General features: G+C 36.5%; 2 protein-coding genes across 4 annotated transcripts; both read left to right on the top strand.

The window, feature by feature from the left end:
* The first annotated feature begins 926 nt into the window (after window positions 1–926).
* Window positions 927–4,440, top strand: LOC122313548 (receptor-like protein kinase 7). 2 transcript variants are annotated; one of them, XM_043128653.1, is made up of 3 exons: window positions 927–1,797; window positions 1,861–3,700; window positions 3,845–4,440. In XM_043128653.1, the coding sequence occupies exons 1-3, from the start codon at window positions 1,144–1,146 to the stop codon at window positions 4,267–4,269; spliced, it is 2,919 nt and encodes a 972-aa protein (XP_042984587.1). In that variant the 5' UTR covers window positions 927–1,143; the 3' UTR covers window positions 4,270–4,440. The 2 variants fall into 2 exon arrangements, with proteins under 2 accessions (XP_042984587.1, XP_042984586.1); XM_043128652.1 differs by having other exon boundaries at window positions 929–3,700.
* A 573-nt stretch (window positions 4,441–5,013) lies between these two features.
* LOC122313551 (proline iminopeptidase-like) lies at window positions 5,014–12,315 on the top strand. Of its 2 annotated transcripts, none has more exons than XM_043128657.1 (11): window positions 5,014–5,182; window positions 5,624–5,826; window positions 6,141–6,239; window positions 6,324–6,434; window positions 6,531–6,593; window positions 6,671–6,764; window positions 7,059–7,156; window positions 7,776–7,877; window positions 9,216–9,329; window positions 10,985–11,059; window positions 11,884–12,315. In XM_043128657.1, exons 1-11 carry the CDS (start codon window positions 5,059–5,061, stop codon window positions 11,986–11,988), a joined length of 1,188 nt encoding a protein of 395 aa, XP_042984591.1. In that variant the 5' UTR covers window positions 5,014–5,058; the 3' UTR covers window positions 11,989–12,315. The 2 variants fall into 2 exon arrangements, with proteins under 2 accessions (XP_042984591.1, XP_042984592.1); XM_043128658.1 differs by lacking the exon at window positions 5,014–5,182 and adding an exon at window positions 5,516–5,540 and having other exon boundaries at window positions 5,606–5,826.
* The last annotated feature ends 1,115 nt before the right edge of the window (window positions 12,316–13,430 follow it).

Consider the following 13,430-nt stretch of genomic DNA (forward strand, 5'->3'; position numbering starts at 1 on the left):
TTATAAAATCACTTATTATTAATAAAATATGAAATTGGTCCAAGGTGATACTTGATAACATAATTAATCGCCCCATGCATGCATGATATTCCAGCATGCAAGTTTTAATTATTTAATGAATGCATGCACCAATTAATTAGTCAAGTAGTCAAGAGATTTAATTCTTTAATAAATTAATACAAGCTAATGAGGCTTTTATATATATATATTATATTTTCATGTATGTTACATTAAAAAAAAGCGAATATTTATAATGAATAATTTACGAAAAAACAATTAATTATGAAGGAAAAATAATTATTTTAATAAAAAATAATTATTTTTTCAAGAAATAATTTATTACAAATAATCACTTTTCTTATGACTCGAATTTTTTTTTATTTTTTTTCTCTCTCTTGTCGAGATCTTGTTATCTTTTATGCATGACGTTTTGCCAGGGCACCCACAAAAAGTACTTATTTCCACGTACTTACAAGGCATGTTACACGTGGCAGCTACAGAAAAGTTGGTCAACCTTGGTGGCCTGGCCGTCCTCTATGCTAGACGACATTCCATCCCCATGCAGCATGCTGATCACTAATATAATCCGTAAACTTTCAGTTTTGTCCCCTCGTAAAAATGTCAGAAATTATGTCTCTCTTGTATTCACATGAAATTTGGGGATCTTTTCTTGGTGGGAGAAAAATCTATTTATCAAGCAAACAAAACGGTCCACAGTAGTCTTCATTTCAACAAGTGAGCCGAATAAAATGGAGAATCAGAAAGAAATAAATTTAATTATTTATATTATATGATTGACATATTCATCTTTTGGCTGACGGAGAAATTAGCACGAAAAGAAATTCATATTGCCGGAGCAAGTTCATGAATTTTACCTGCATAATTAGAAGGTCCCACCCGCCCCGTACTGGAAGATAATCCAATGCTGCTTGCGTACCAAAGCTGTTCTCTAGCAGCTGATCTTCACGAGACGACTTATAATCCCCACTTTGACTTTAATTTTGAAGCCGCCCTCGTGCTAATCAAGCCTCGCAGGACCCAAGTCTTGCATTTCCACGTACATCTTGCTGTGACACTGAACAAGGCCAAAACCAGAACAAAAATCACCTCCATCAGTACTACTCCTGGTTAGACTTCACCGGTATGTCGGCCGACCCATTCTTGCAGCAGCGGCTGCCTCCGTTAGTTGTCTTTCTATTCTTTTTCAGCCTGATTTCTTTCTCCAAATCCGACGAGCTTCAGCCGCTTCTCAAACTCAAGTTGGCCCTCCAAGATTCAAATACCAATGTTTTCAGCTCCTGGACACAAGGTAACTCCGTGTGCAACTTCACTGGGATTGTATGCAACTCCAATGGACTTGTCAAAGAAATCAATCTCCCAAAACAAAATTTACGTGGAATTCTTCCATTTGATTCGATATGCATGCTTGGGTCTCTGGAAAAGCTCTCCCTCGGGTCGAATTTTTTGTATGGCACCATCACTCGGGACTTGGAAAATTGTACAAGTTTGCAAGATCTCGACATGGGTCACAATTCATTTTCTGGAGAAGTTCCTGACTTGTCTTCCTTATGGAGATTGAATTTCTTGAGTTTAAACGACAGCGGGTTTTCTGGGTCGTTTCCATGGAGATCATTGGAAAATCTTACCAGTCTCACTTTCTTAAGCCTGGGTGACAACTTTTTTCAAACAAGTCCTTTCCCTGTGGAGGTCTTGAAGCTTGAGAATTTGTACTGGCTTTACCTCTCAAACTGCAGCCTCGTAGGACGGATTCCAGAGGGTCTCGGAAACCTTACTCGCCTCATAAATCTTGAGCTTTCCTGTAACCAATTGTCCGGTGAAATCCCGGCCGATATAGGAAAGCTCAAGAATCTTTGGCAACTTGAGCTTTACAGTAATTTCTTGACCGGAGAACTGCCGGCGGGATTTGGAAATCTTAGCAGTCTAGAGAATTTTGATGCGAGCCGTAACAAGCTCCAAGGCAATATTTCTGAGGTGAGATACTTGGCAAAGCTTGCTTCTTTACAGCTCTTTGAGAACCAGTTCGCAGGGGAGGTTCCTGAAGAGCTTGGGGAGCTCAGAAACCTCGTGAAGTTGTCGCTCTACACGAACAAGTTCACTGGTCCTCTTCCTGAAAAGCTCGGCTCGTGGGCGGATTTCGATTACATTGATGTCTCGGAGAATTTTTTTAGCGGTCCTATACCTCCAGACATGTGCCGGAATGGTAAAATGGATAAACTGCTTTTGTTACAGAATAGGTTCACTGGTGGAATCCCAGAAAACTATGCGAATTGCTCGTCTCTGACTCGGATACGAGTGACTAACAATTCTCTTTCGGGTGTTATTCCCGCTGGGATATGGGGCTTGCCCAACTTAGCCTTGCTTGATCTCTCTGTCAATCATTTCGAAGGTCCGGTGGCATCCAATATTGTTAAGGCAAAATCTCTAGCACAGTTATTTCTATCTAACAACAGCTTCTCCGGTGAATTGCCGGTGACAATGTCCGAAGCTTCATCTTTAGTCTCAATACAGTTGAGTTCGAATCAATTTTCTGGTCAAATCCCAGCAACAATTGGTGGATTGAAGAATCTAAACAGTCTTCATCTAGATGGAAACATGTTTTCCGGCGTTATACCGGATTCATTAGGCTCATGTGTTTCCCTCACCGACATAAACCTCTCCGACAATTCACTTTCAGGCAACATTCCAGCAGGTCTTGGACACTTGCCTACTCTCAACTTCTTGGACTTATCCAATAACAATCTTTCTGGAGAAATTCCTAACAGTTTGTCATCACTGAGTCTAAGCCTTCTGGATCTGTCAAACAACCAGTTGATCGGTCAAATACCCGAGGCTCTTTCGATCCAACCCTTCAGTGACAGCTTCGATGGAAATCCAGGCTTATGCAGTCCAAATTTCAAGCATTTCCAGCCATGTTCATCAGGTTCTAGAACAACAAAACACCTCCGGACGCTGATTTTCTGTTTTATTGCTGGGGCATTGGTTCTGCTTGTTTTGCTGGCATGCTTCCTATGCGTTAAGCTAAGACATAATAACCTCGATGGTTCATTGAAGCCTAATTCTTGGGATATGAAGCCCTATCGAGTGCTAAGCTTCACAGAGAATGAGATCATTAATGCCATAACAAGTGAAAATTTGATTGGAAAAGGAGGGTCGGGGAATGTGTACAAGGTTATATTAGCTAATGGTAAAGAACTTGCTGTAAAGCACATTTGGATATCTGATTCAGGTGACCAGAAAAATTGCCAGAGCAGCTCGGCTATGCTAACAAAAAGGAATTTCCGATCAGCAGAATATGAAGCCGAGGTGGCCACATTGAGCTCAGTGAGGCATGTGAATGTGGTGAAGCTTTACTGTAGCATCACAAGTGAGGATAGCCATCTGCTGGTTTACGAGTATTTGCCAAATGGGAGCTTGTGGGATTGTCTGCACACATGCAAGAAGATGGAAGTGGGATGGAAGGTGCGGTATGAGATTGCACTAGGGGCTGCTAGGGGATTGGAGTATCTGCACCATGGGTGTGGTAGGTCGGTGATTCATCGTGATGTGAAATCCAGTAATATCTTGCTGGATGGAAATTGGAAGCCAAGGATAGCTGATTTCGGGTTAGCAAAGATGGTGCAGGCTGGTGGAGGAGATTGGACTCATGTTGTTGCTGGGACAGTTGGATACATTGCTCCTGGTAAGTTATTTCTTCTCTTTGTCAGATTATGATTAGAAGGATTGGAAATTGCCAAAAACGATCTAGGCTTCTAGCATTGATTGAATTACTGATTTTTCATATGGTAATTGACTGCCTTCCTTTTTATTTATTTTGGGGGTGAAGAGTATGCATACACAGACAAGGTAAATGAGAAGAGTGATGTCTACAGCTTTGGGGTAGTCCTTATGGAGCTTGTCACAGGAAAGAGGCCGATTGAGCCAGAGGTTGGAGAGAGCGGGGACATAGTCAGCTGGATATGCAGCAAAATGCATAGCAAAGAAAGTCTGCTTGACTTGGTGGACTCAACCATCTCAGAGGCTCTAAAGGAAGATGCAATCAAGGTGTTGAGAATAGCAATCCACTGTACGGCAAAACTTCCGAGTCTAAGACCCTCCATGATGGTGGTAGTTCAGATGCTAGAAGAGGCTGAGCCATGTGGTCCTACCGATATTGTCGTCGACAAAGAATGCCAAGATGGTTCAAATGAGAGAGTGAAGAATACTGGCAGTATCCGAGCCCTTGAAACTCAAATTGATCGTCCCTGCTAAACGAAAAACGAAAAGCTGGGCTTTGGAGCAGTGATAGCAATTTAGGTGAGAAAGTGAAGTTGAAGAAGAGATTGTATTGTTTTGATCTCTGCTCGTAAGGGAGACACAGAGACTTTACAGCATATTGTACAAGAAATAATCATCCTCACATCAAGCAAGTTGTATCATCAATGCTGCTTTCTACTTCTACTTGATTAGCCAAGCTCGAAAATCGTTCAATTGCTAATGATAGTAATGATAGAAGAAAATCCAATTTACTTCCCAGTTCCCTTTGAACTTTTATTAAATGATTATTTTATTATTATGATTGGTTGCGTTATCTTTTTAATATAAAATAATTATTTTAATCAATCATATCAGTAGAGTATACGAGGTATACACAAAAGTGACTGTATGTACTAAAACTTATTTTTACCATCCTAAAGATTTTAATTATTGCCTAATTTCTTAGGCATGTTAACATAATTATATATGTTATTTATTATTTGATACAGAATTAATAAAAGATTAATTGGAAGAATAAATACGTTTCTAAGTAGAGTGTTTAGTCAGGAAACGGATATGATGCGTAGATACATTGCATAATCGCAATTAACGTTACGGATAAAGACAAGAGAATAATCCGTAATACATTAAAATAGCTTAAAATCACACACATACACAAAATTAAAAATTAAAAAAAAAAAGGAAAAAAGAAAAGAAAATAATGCAATATTCTGCTACAGAAGAAGGGGCAGGGGCGGGCCACAATAATATTCCTAATCATATAGATCATGAACGTTGTCAACAATGAAGTTGGGGTTTTGTACCAACAGTACCATTACTCGCTCCTTACCTTCTGCAATTTCAGCCATTATTCCCCACTTCACTCCACTTCCCAATCCGTCATTCTCCGAGAATTTCACCCCCTCAGGCAACTCTCTCTCTCTCTCTCTGTGCGCGAATGTTTGTGTTTGAATTATTGTTTACAGGTTTATTATTGGTGTTTTCTTGTTGTTCAGTTGTTTGATAATTCTGCTGAGATTTTATCCGATAAGAATGTTTTTTATTACTAGAAATTTGTTTTTGATAAGTTGTTTTAACTAGGAATTCCTGCAACAGTTTTATTTCATTTTGCTCAATTTCTACTAATTTCTGTTCTTAATTAATCTATACCTTTCTGTTAGGATCCCGGGCTAACACCGTCACAAAAACTTCTATAAATGTGTTGCGTGTGTGTTTGCGCTCGCGTCCCAACACTCGCTCACCTGCACACACATACATGTCTTTACGTATGTATTTATAGCCACAGCGGTTTTGAATTTGTGTTCCTATGGGTTTGCTGAAGTTGCTACAGTACATTTACGTTGTGCAGGAAGAAAGAATTTAGTGCTACGTGTGCAGAATCTGGGATACAAGGGTGAGCAACAACCAGTTGACTTGATGGAGTCTGAAAAGGAAGTTGTGGAATTAAACAGGAACCTTTATCAAAATATCGAGCCATATTGTACTGGTTTTTTGAAGGTTTCAGACATTCACACAATCTATTGGGAGCAGTCCGGAAACCCAAATGGGCATGTGAGTTTCAATTGCCAATATGGGGATATCTCTTATTTAGACTTTTACAAGCTAGTAAACAATCCGTTTGTAGATATCAGGTACTATATATACATCCACATCCTTTTTAAAAAAAAAAAAACATGTATTTGAAGATGATTCTTAAAATGAAAAGCAGGCTAGTACAAGAGGTCTCAAAGAGCTTCAATGTCTATGAAATTTCTCTACATTTTCAGTTTTTGTAATGATTTTTATGTTAATTTTTAACTTTGACTTATTAAAAAAAAAAAAAAGATAGAAAGGAATTGGGCTAATCAACTCTTGAATCCTTGCAGCCAGTCGTCTTTCTTCATGGAGGCCCAGGAGGAGGCACTACACCGAGTAATCGAAGATTCTTTGATCCTGTTTTTTACCGGATCATTCTCTTTGATCAGGTTAGTCTGTGAACGTCTATGATAAATTATTTGTTCCATTGCATTTGAAGTTGCTTTATGACCAGGAAATATCAATTCTTTCAGCGAGGTGCAGGGAAAAGTACACCCCATGCGTGCTTGGTGGAAAACACAACATGGGACCTCATTGATGATATTGAAAAGCTAAGGGAGCACTTGGAAATTCCAGAATGGCAGGTAAATACTTTACATTTTCGTCTTTAGCCTTAAACAAATTCTGTAATGCTTAGTGAATGTAACCAATGGGTTACTTTCTTTTCTGTAATTATGCAGGTGTTTGGAGGGTCATGGGGAAGTACACTTGCTCTTGCATACAGCCAAGCACACCCTGACAAGGCATGTAACTTTATCTCTTTGAACAACATATCCTATTTGTACATTTTTTTTTTATCATCACTGTGATTACTTTATAGGTAACTGGCATGGTCCTCAGAGGGATCTTTCTTTTGCGAAAGAAAGAGATAGATTGGTTTTATGAGGGTGGTGCTGCTGCCATATACCCTGATGGTATGTTCCGTACAATTTCTTTGCTGGTTTAATAAATAATTTACTCAGTATGTGGGACATAAACTATATGGCCTTTCAGATTGCCAGAAAGTATTTAAAAGCTTTACGTCTCAATCGCTCTTATTCAAAATTAAGAATGCCATTAACAAATCTATACAAGTGCTTCCATAAATTGGAATAAAACCCGTTAACCTCTCTAATCATAGTTTTGCTTTTGTTTTGATCATCCTTTTAAACATTCCAAGGTTTGGTATTTGCAAGTGGCTGAATGCTTGTGTATTTCTTGGTTTACAGCTTGGGAGCCATTTAGGGATCTTATACCCGAAAAGGAGAGGGGAAGCTTCATTGATGCCTACTATAAGAGATTAAACTCTGATGATATGGAAACACAAGTAAGAGTTGTATTAGCTTTTGTATATGTGCCGTACGATCTCTGCAGGATTATCAGAAGCTTCTGATTCTGCCATCTAAATGAATACCACTCCTTGACAAATCATTCCAACGAAAAATGTTTTCAACCTGAAGCTCCTTGTGATGTGGCCTTGGGAACAATAAAAGCGTGGTCTACATTAGATAGTACATCTAGGCCTCTCACATAAAAGCTCTCAATTCCATCAAAAGTGAGAAATTAAGCCAATCAATCATGTTGACAAAAGTACTTGAAGGTCCTATTGGTTTTGTGGAATATATACCTAAAAGAAAGATATAAGGTTTCTGTTAATGATGTTAGATGAAACATGTTATTCTAACATCTTCAAAACTCTTCCTCATTCAAATATGTGAATTAATTATTTAGTCACCCTACTTATCAAAAATTATATTGTTAATAGCCCGAACTGTTCCTGGTTAGGTCTTCCAATGCCTAAATGCTGCCAAAGTGGCTGTGTTTCTTTTTTGAGAAAAAATGAACTCCTGTGCATTATCCTTTTGACTTGATTGCTTGTGATTCTCTATTGGCTGTTATATTGAAGAGATTATTACTGTTTTATTAGCTCTATCCAAATATCTTAGTATGCAGCTGCGAGAGCTTGGACGAAATGGGAAATGATGACAGCACATCTTCTCCCTAATGAAGAGAACATCAAGAGAGGTGATGATGATATGTTTTCACTGGTAAGTTGATTCATATGAGTGTCGTGATTTTTTCTTGTCATGATCCTTAAGCAGCCTGTTCTAGTAAACTCCCTTTTCCTTTACCATAGCCACTGTATAGGTCAAAATTTGGTACTTCAAAGAATCAGAAGTTATGAATTTCCTTTGGAAGATGAAAATTGTAAAACATTTATTGGTATTGTAAAAGTTGAGAAACAGCTTGATTGATGATGCTCAGGCTTGGTGAATCAAAAACTGCAGCTCTATGGAATAGCTTTACAGGAATAGTTCCATGCTGAAATGATTTTATTCTTAAGCTTGGTGAAACTATTGCAGCAATCATTCTATTTTTCTTTTATGTATTATCTCTTCTAATCAATACTGCATCTAGGTCTTTTAGTTCTTTGCTTTTTCTAATTTTCTTCTCGTTTTCCCCATTATCCTCCTCTGGCCTCCCTTTTTAATGCCCCAATGGAAAACTCAAGCCACATAGCCTATACTTCAAAAAGACTAGTTAATGATATAATTGGAGGCCCATTGGAACACTATAAAGAGCAAGAACTTTTCCTTTCCAAACAATATGGGATCCCATACACCACCTACCCTTATCACTTATTTATCAAAAGTGGGTATCACAATCTCCCCCCTTATATTCCCAACATCCTCATCAAGCCAATCCAACGTATGTGGCACGGCTCACGTCCCACATTTTTTGTTGGGATATGCTATGATACCATTTGTAACACCTTAATAGAAGACCTAAGCTACATGGCCTATTCTCCAAAATGACTAGTTAATGATACAATTGGAGGCCCATTAGAACACTATAAAAAGCAAGAACGTCTCCTTCCCAAGCAATGTCGGATCATATACACCATCTACCCTTATCACTTATCAGAAGTGGGTGTCACACCTTTCTTCTCCTTTTTATTTATTTGCCCTTAACTAGGGTTTATGCTATAGTTAATAGTAATTTAAAACATCTTTTGCTTGCATTTCCTTCTTAACCGCTGTGGTTGAGAAGAGAAACAAGAAGAAAATAAGGACTAGTATGCAACTGAGTGTAATAATTAATTGTCATGCATTACTTCTGAAGTTATGTAGATATCAAGTTTGAGTTAATTTTTTGGCATCTGCAATTTAGTATCAGGTAGATCAATATTTTCACTTTTATATGTTCTAGGTTCTTTTTTTGATAAGTAGAATAAAAATTTATTGAAACGAGTAAACAGCATATTCACTTTTACCTATCGAAAAAAAAAAAAAAACAAGTAAACAGCATATGTTCTAGGCTTTGGATATGTGAATGATTGAAAATTTGCTTGTATTGATTAAATTTATTTTTTTGACTTTATCCAGGCATTCGCAAGAATTGAAAATCATTACTTTGTGAAGCGCGGATTCTTTCCTACAGATTCATTCCTTTTAGATAATGTTGATAAGATAAGGCATATTAACACCACTATTGTACAGGTAAATTTTTACTTTTATTTTTTTTTTCCCTTTTATTATTATTATTGTTATTATTTTTTAATCAATATGCATACACTATAGTCACGTTCTTTAGAAAATACTGAACCAAAGTAATCTAGTATACAGAAAACACACACACAATGTTAATGGCCATTATGTTGAATGATGGATCATGAGCTGGTCCTGCTGGAGCAAAGTTTGATGATCGCCTCTTGCCTATTGTTTGGTTTAAGCAAGCATAATTTGGTTAGTAGCCTATCTTGTGAAGGTTTATGTATAATATACCATCACATTTTCAATCCATAATTTTTCAGCCAACAGTGAAGCTGTTGTATAAACTTATACAATTTATACAAAGGCACGCATATATCATGATCTAGATCAGTGCTTACTCTATCTTAAATGAAAGGATTGTGAATTAAGTACTCAAAGGGCTTTTCAAAAATTTCTGAAAATTAGAATGAGATCCATCTGATAACTTCTATTAACAGATGGACTCGATAAGAACTTCTGAGAATAGGGAGAACTCGCTCTTTGACTTCAAGAACAGTTCGTTGATGTATGGGGACATTTATTAAACAAATTCCTAAACTCCAACTAACTGGGTTAGCTGAAATGATCTGAATGTTATGGCATGGTTTCTTACAAAAACACCACAAAAGTTGAATTCTTTTTTTTGAATTCATCATATTCACGTTTATATATGAGGTTCTCGATTACTTGTGAATAAAAAAAAAGTTATTGGAAGCCGTTAGGGGTTGGCTCAAGTGGTAAAGGCCTTGGGCTTGGAGGTATGCTCCCCCTAGGTCTAAGGTTCAAATCCCCTTAGTTGCAAACAATCTCTAGGGGCTATCGGACTATGGAATTTTTTCATTGAATTACCCGATGTGCACTTGCGGGAAACTCCTTACTGAGGGCTGTGCACCCCCGGGATTAGTTGGGACGCTATTCCTGGACACCCGATGTCAAAAAAAAAAAGAAAAAGAAAGAAAGAAGAAGTTATTGGTGATCATATTCTATGATACCCCATATGATAAGGATAAGAATAAGGATAAGGATAGGTGGTATATGAGATCCCATATTGCTTATGAATGAGAAGTTCTTGCTCTTCATAATGTTCCAATGGGGCTCCAATTGTATTATTAACTAATAACTAGTCCTTTTGGAGTATAGGCCATGTGATTTGCGCCTTCTAATGAGGTGTTACATATTCATCATTGCTACAAATGCATATAGCCTCACTCCTTGCTACCTCATCCATAGTATATCTGAAGTAAGGTATGTTGTTATTTTCCAAGCAATGGTGGACCATATATTTTAAGCCTACCCATTGAATTCCAAAAATCCTTCTTCCATGGGGTCATGTGGGAGCTCCCTCTTTTAAAAAGAAGAATCACTTGGGTACAGTGGCACTGGGAGCTTCTGATTATATTTAACATCCTTAATTAAGTGATCGCATTGTCAAATTTTGGCTGTTTATGTATTTGTTACATCTTTCAAGGTGTAAAGAGGACTGCAAAAAATGTTCAATATTGTAATGTAGAAAAACGCTTATCATGTGATACCACGAGTAGCTAACTTATGTCCTTTGAAGGTTCAGTAGAAATCTATGCTTGATGGCCAGATCATTGAATTTTTTTTCTTTCATTGGACAGGGAAGATATGACGTTTGCTGTCCTATGATGTCAGCATGGGATCTTCATAAAGCATGGCCAGAGGCAGATTTTAAGGTAGGAGAACTGCTTGTGACCATTAATCTTGCTTTTCACAAAGCTCATTGGTCTTTGATCTTTGGAAAATCTGGTTGGACTCTACTTACTTCTACCATTTTGAAGAAATAAGGTGGATCGATTGTCAATCCAAACAAAGTCAGTGCAAATGGACTGTCCTGGATTGTCAACAAATTTTTAAAAAATGCTAATAGTTTATTGGCAATCGTGTCCTGGACATTTTAAACAGTGGTCAATTTGCGTATAGATTGTGCTGCCATCATGTTCTTTCAGACTAGCCAGTTACGCAATAAGAACACATCATAGCAAAAGTGTGGATTGTATAACCCCCAGTGTGCCGTATCAAGTTTCTTTTCCACTTTGATCTGGTGTAAAGCCATCGCATTGCATTAGTGTGATGGGGATAAATTTTAAAAGCCATTAGTGGAGTACTCTAGAAACATTCATTATAGGAATAGTTTTTTTCATTCAGATTTTGGCATGTGTAAATGCAAACGAGGCTGCAGGAGGTGACTAGATGGTGTTGAACTAGTGGCACGGTTCTATATAAGCCAAGATAACGGAAAATTATGCTTGATTGCAGTTCCATAGTTTTGTAACAGTTTTTTTTCCCCCTCTTTATTTAGTATTTTTTTGAATTTTCTGCTCAACATACCCAGTATGAAGAGAAAGGGTGGAACAATTTAGAGTTCTGTATTTACAGATACCTTGATTAACTCAGAAAATTAAGCTTTTTTTATTTCATGTTAACACAGTTACTTGCCAGTCAATGTTCTATATGTTTAATATATAGACAAATTTATAAATAATGTTACTGTTAACAGGTTGTTCCAAATGCTGGGCACTCCGCAAATGAACCTGGAATAGCTGCGGAACTTGTAGCTGCGAACGAGATGCTGAAAAACATTATCAAGAAGAATGTACTCTGAAAGACTAGCGCATCGCGGGTAAGAAGATGAGAAACAGGCTTGCTCTAAGACGGTCTTAGACAATAAGCAGAATATGTGCACACTTATAATGGAAAGTGAAAACAATGATGAATTCAAGAGAAAGCAGGTTGCCAATAAGTGAAAAATTATCAAATAAAATGAAATGGTGAGAAGCCCATTTCCCATTATCATTCCGCTTGTTGAAAGGTTTTAACATTCCTTGCTTGGCAACAGATTTATGATAGATGAGTTGAGCGTTGAGTTGTTGAGATGGATTTAACTTTTTAGATTGAAATGTATGAAGTAGATTGAGATGAGTTTAACTTATCTCTCTTTGTGATTGCATTAGAAAATAGAGTTTTTAAAAATATTGGTTGCAAGTGTAAAGCTTTATTTAAAAACTTTATTATTAATAAAACTTTACAATTAGAAAATTATTTATTATTTGGTAAACATGTATCTAAAGAGTATTTTTAAAATTAATTACAGCAGTGTTCTTTAAATGTAGATATATCTGTAGGAGCTTTTTAATAAAATCTTCAATTTTGTGCTTTTTAAAAAAAGTTAAAGACTTTTAACTCTTTCTTTTTTAAAGTAATTAAAGCACTTTTTAGTTTTTAAAAATTTACTTAGCATACCATTTTTCATTTAAAAGAATTTTCATGTTGGTAAAGGTATGACTATTCAACCGAGTTTCGGATGAGTTATCTAGGCTGGAATCCGGACTGGATAAATCTTGGTTATGACCTAGGCAGATGAATCCGAATTCCGAACTCAAACCCAAACAAGCACCTAATAAAACTATAAGCTTTTTTAGATTCAAACTTAATATGAGTTGGTTATAGGTTTTAACCTAAAATTCATCAGTAGGTCATGTAAGGGTTTTATATTTTTAAAAAAGATCATACTGGTAATTTCTCATTTTCCGGCCAATGCCAGTAATATTGACAAAGTAAGGTTTTCAAATATTGTACGCAACATTAGTAATAAAAGAAAATTCGACTTTGGGCCAAATCATTTTTGGAGCACTTTTTAGGGGACTAATCCGACCCATTAGAGAAACCCATTATACACTATATAAAGAAAATTTATTTATAAATCTTACTTTTTACACATGCAATATGTTATTGAGACAAAAGTCAGCTATGTTGAAAAATTATTTGTGTTTTAGTATTTTTAAAATCATAATAGGTTCTCATTGGCTTAGGCAAAGGCAAAGGCAAAGTTAAAATAAAAATTTTTACCTTTTTAATATTTCATTCAAGAGAAATTTCTACATTATAAATTTATTAGCCAAAGTAATAATAAAATATTATTAATTTAATATTTTTTATAATTTTTTATCTAATTTATTTTTCTCATAATTTGCAATTCAAATTCATTGTAAATTATATGAATCCAAGTGCGTATATATATGTAAATAATAATTAGTAGTGCAGCTG

This window comes from Carya illinoinensis, chromosome 6, assembly GCF_018687715.1.
Source record: "Carya illinoinensis cultivar Pawnee chromosome 6, C.illinoinensisPawnee_v1, whole genome shotgun sequence".
NCBI lineage: Eukaryota > Viridiplantae > Streptophyta > Magnoliopsida > Fagales > Juglandaceae > Carya > Carya illinoinensis.

Coding starts and splice junctions, on each gene's coding strand:
- LOC122313551 (XM_043128657.1), top strand. CDS start 5,059: ATGAAGTTGGGGTTTTGTACCAACAGTACCATTACTCGCTCCTTACCT. Junction 6,240..6,323: donor GGATCATTCTCTTTGATCAG/GTTAGTCTGTGA, acceptor CAATTCTTTCAG/CGAGGTGCAGGGAAAAGTAC. Junction 7,878..9,215: donor ATGATGATATGTTTTCACTG/GTAAGTTGATTC, acceptor GACTTTATCCAG/GCATTCGCAAGAATTGAAAA.
- LOC122313548 (XM_043128652.1), top strand. CDS start 1,144: ATGTCGGCCGACCCATTCTTGCAGCAGCGGCTGCCTCCGTTAGTTGTC. Junction 3,701..3,844: donor AGTTGGATACATTGCTCCTG/GTAAGTTATTTC, acceptor TTGGGGGTGAAG/AGTATGCATACACAGACAAG.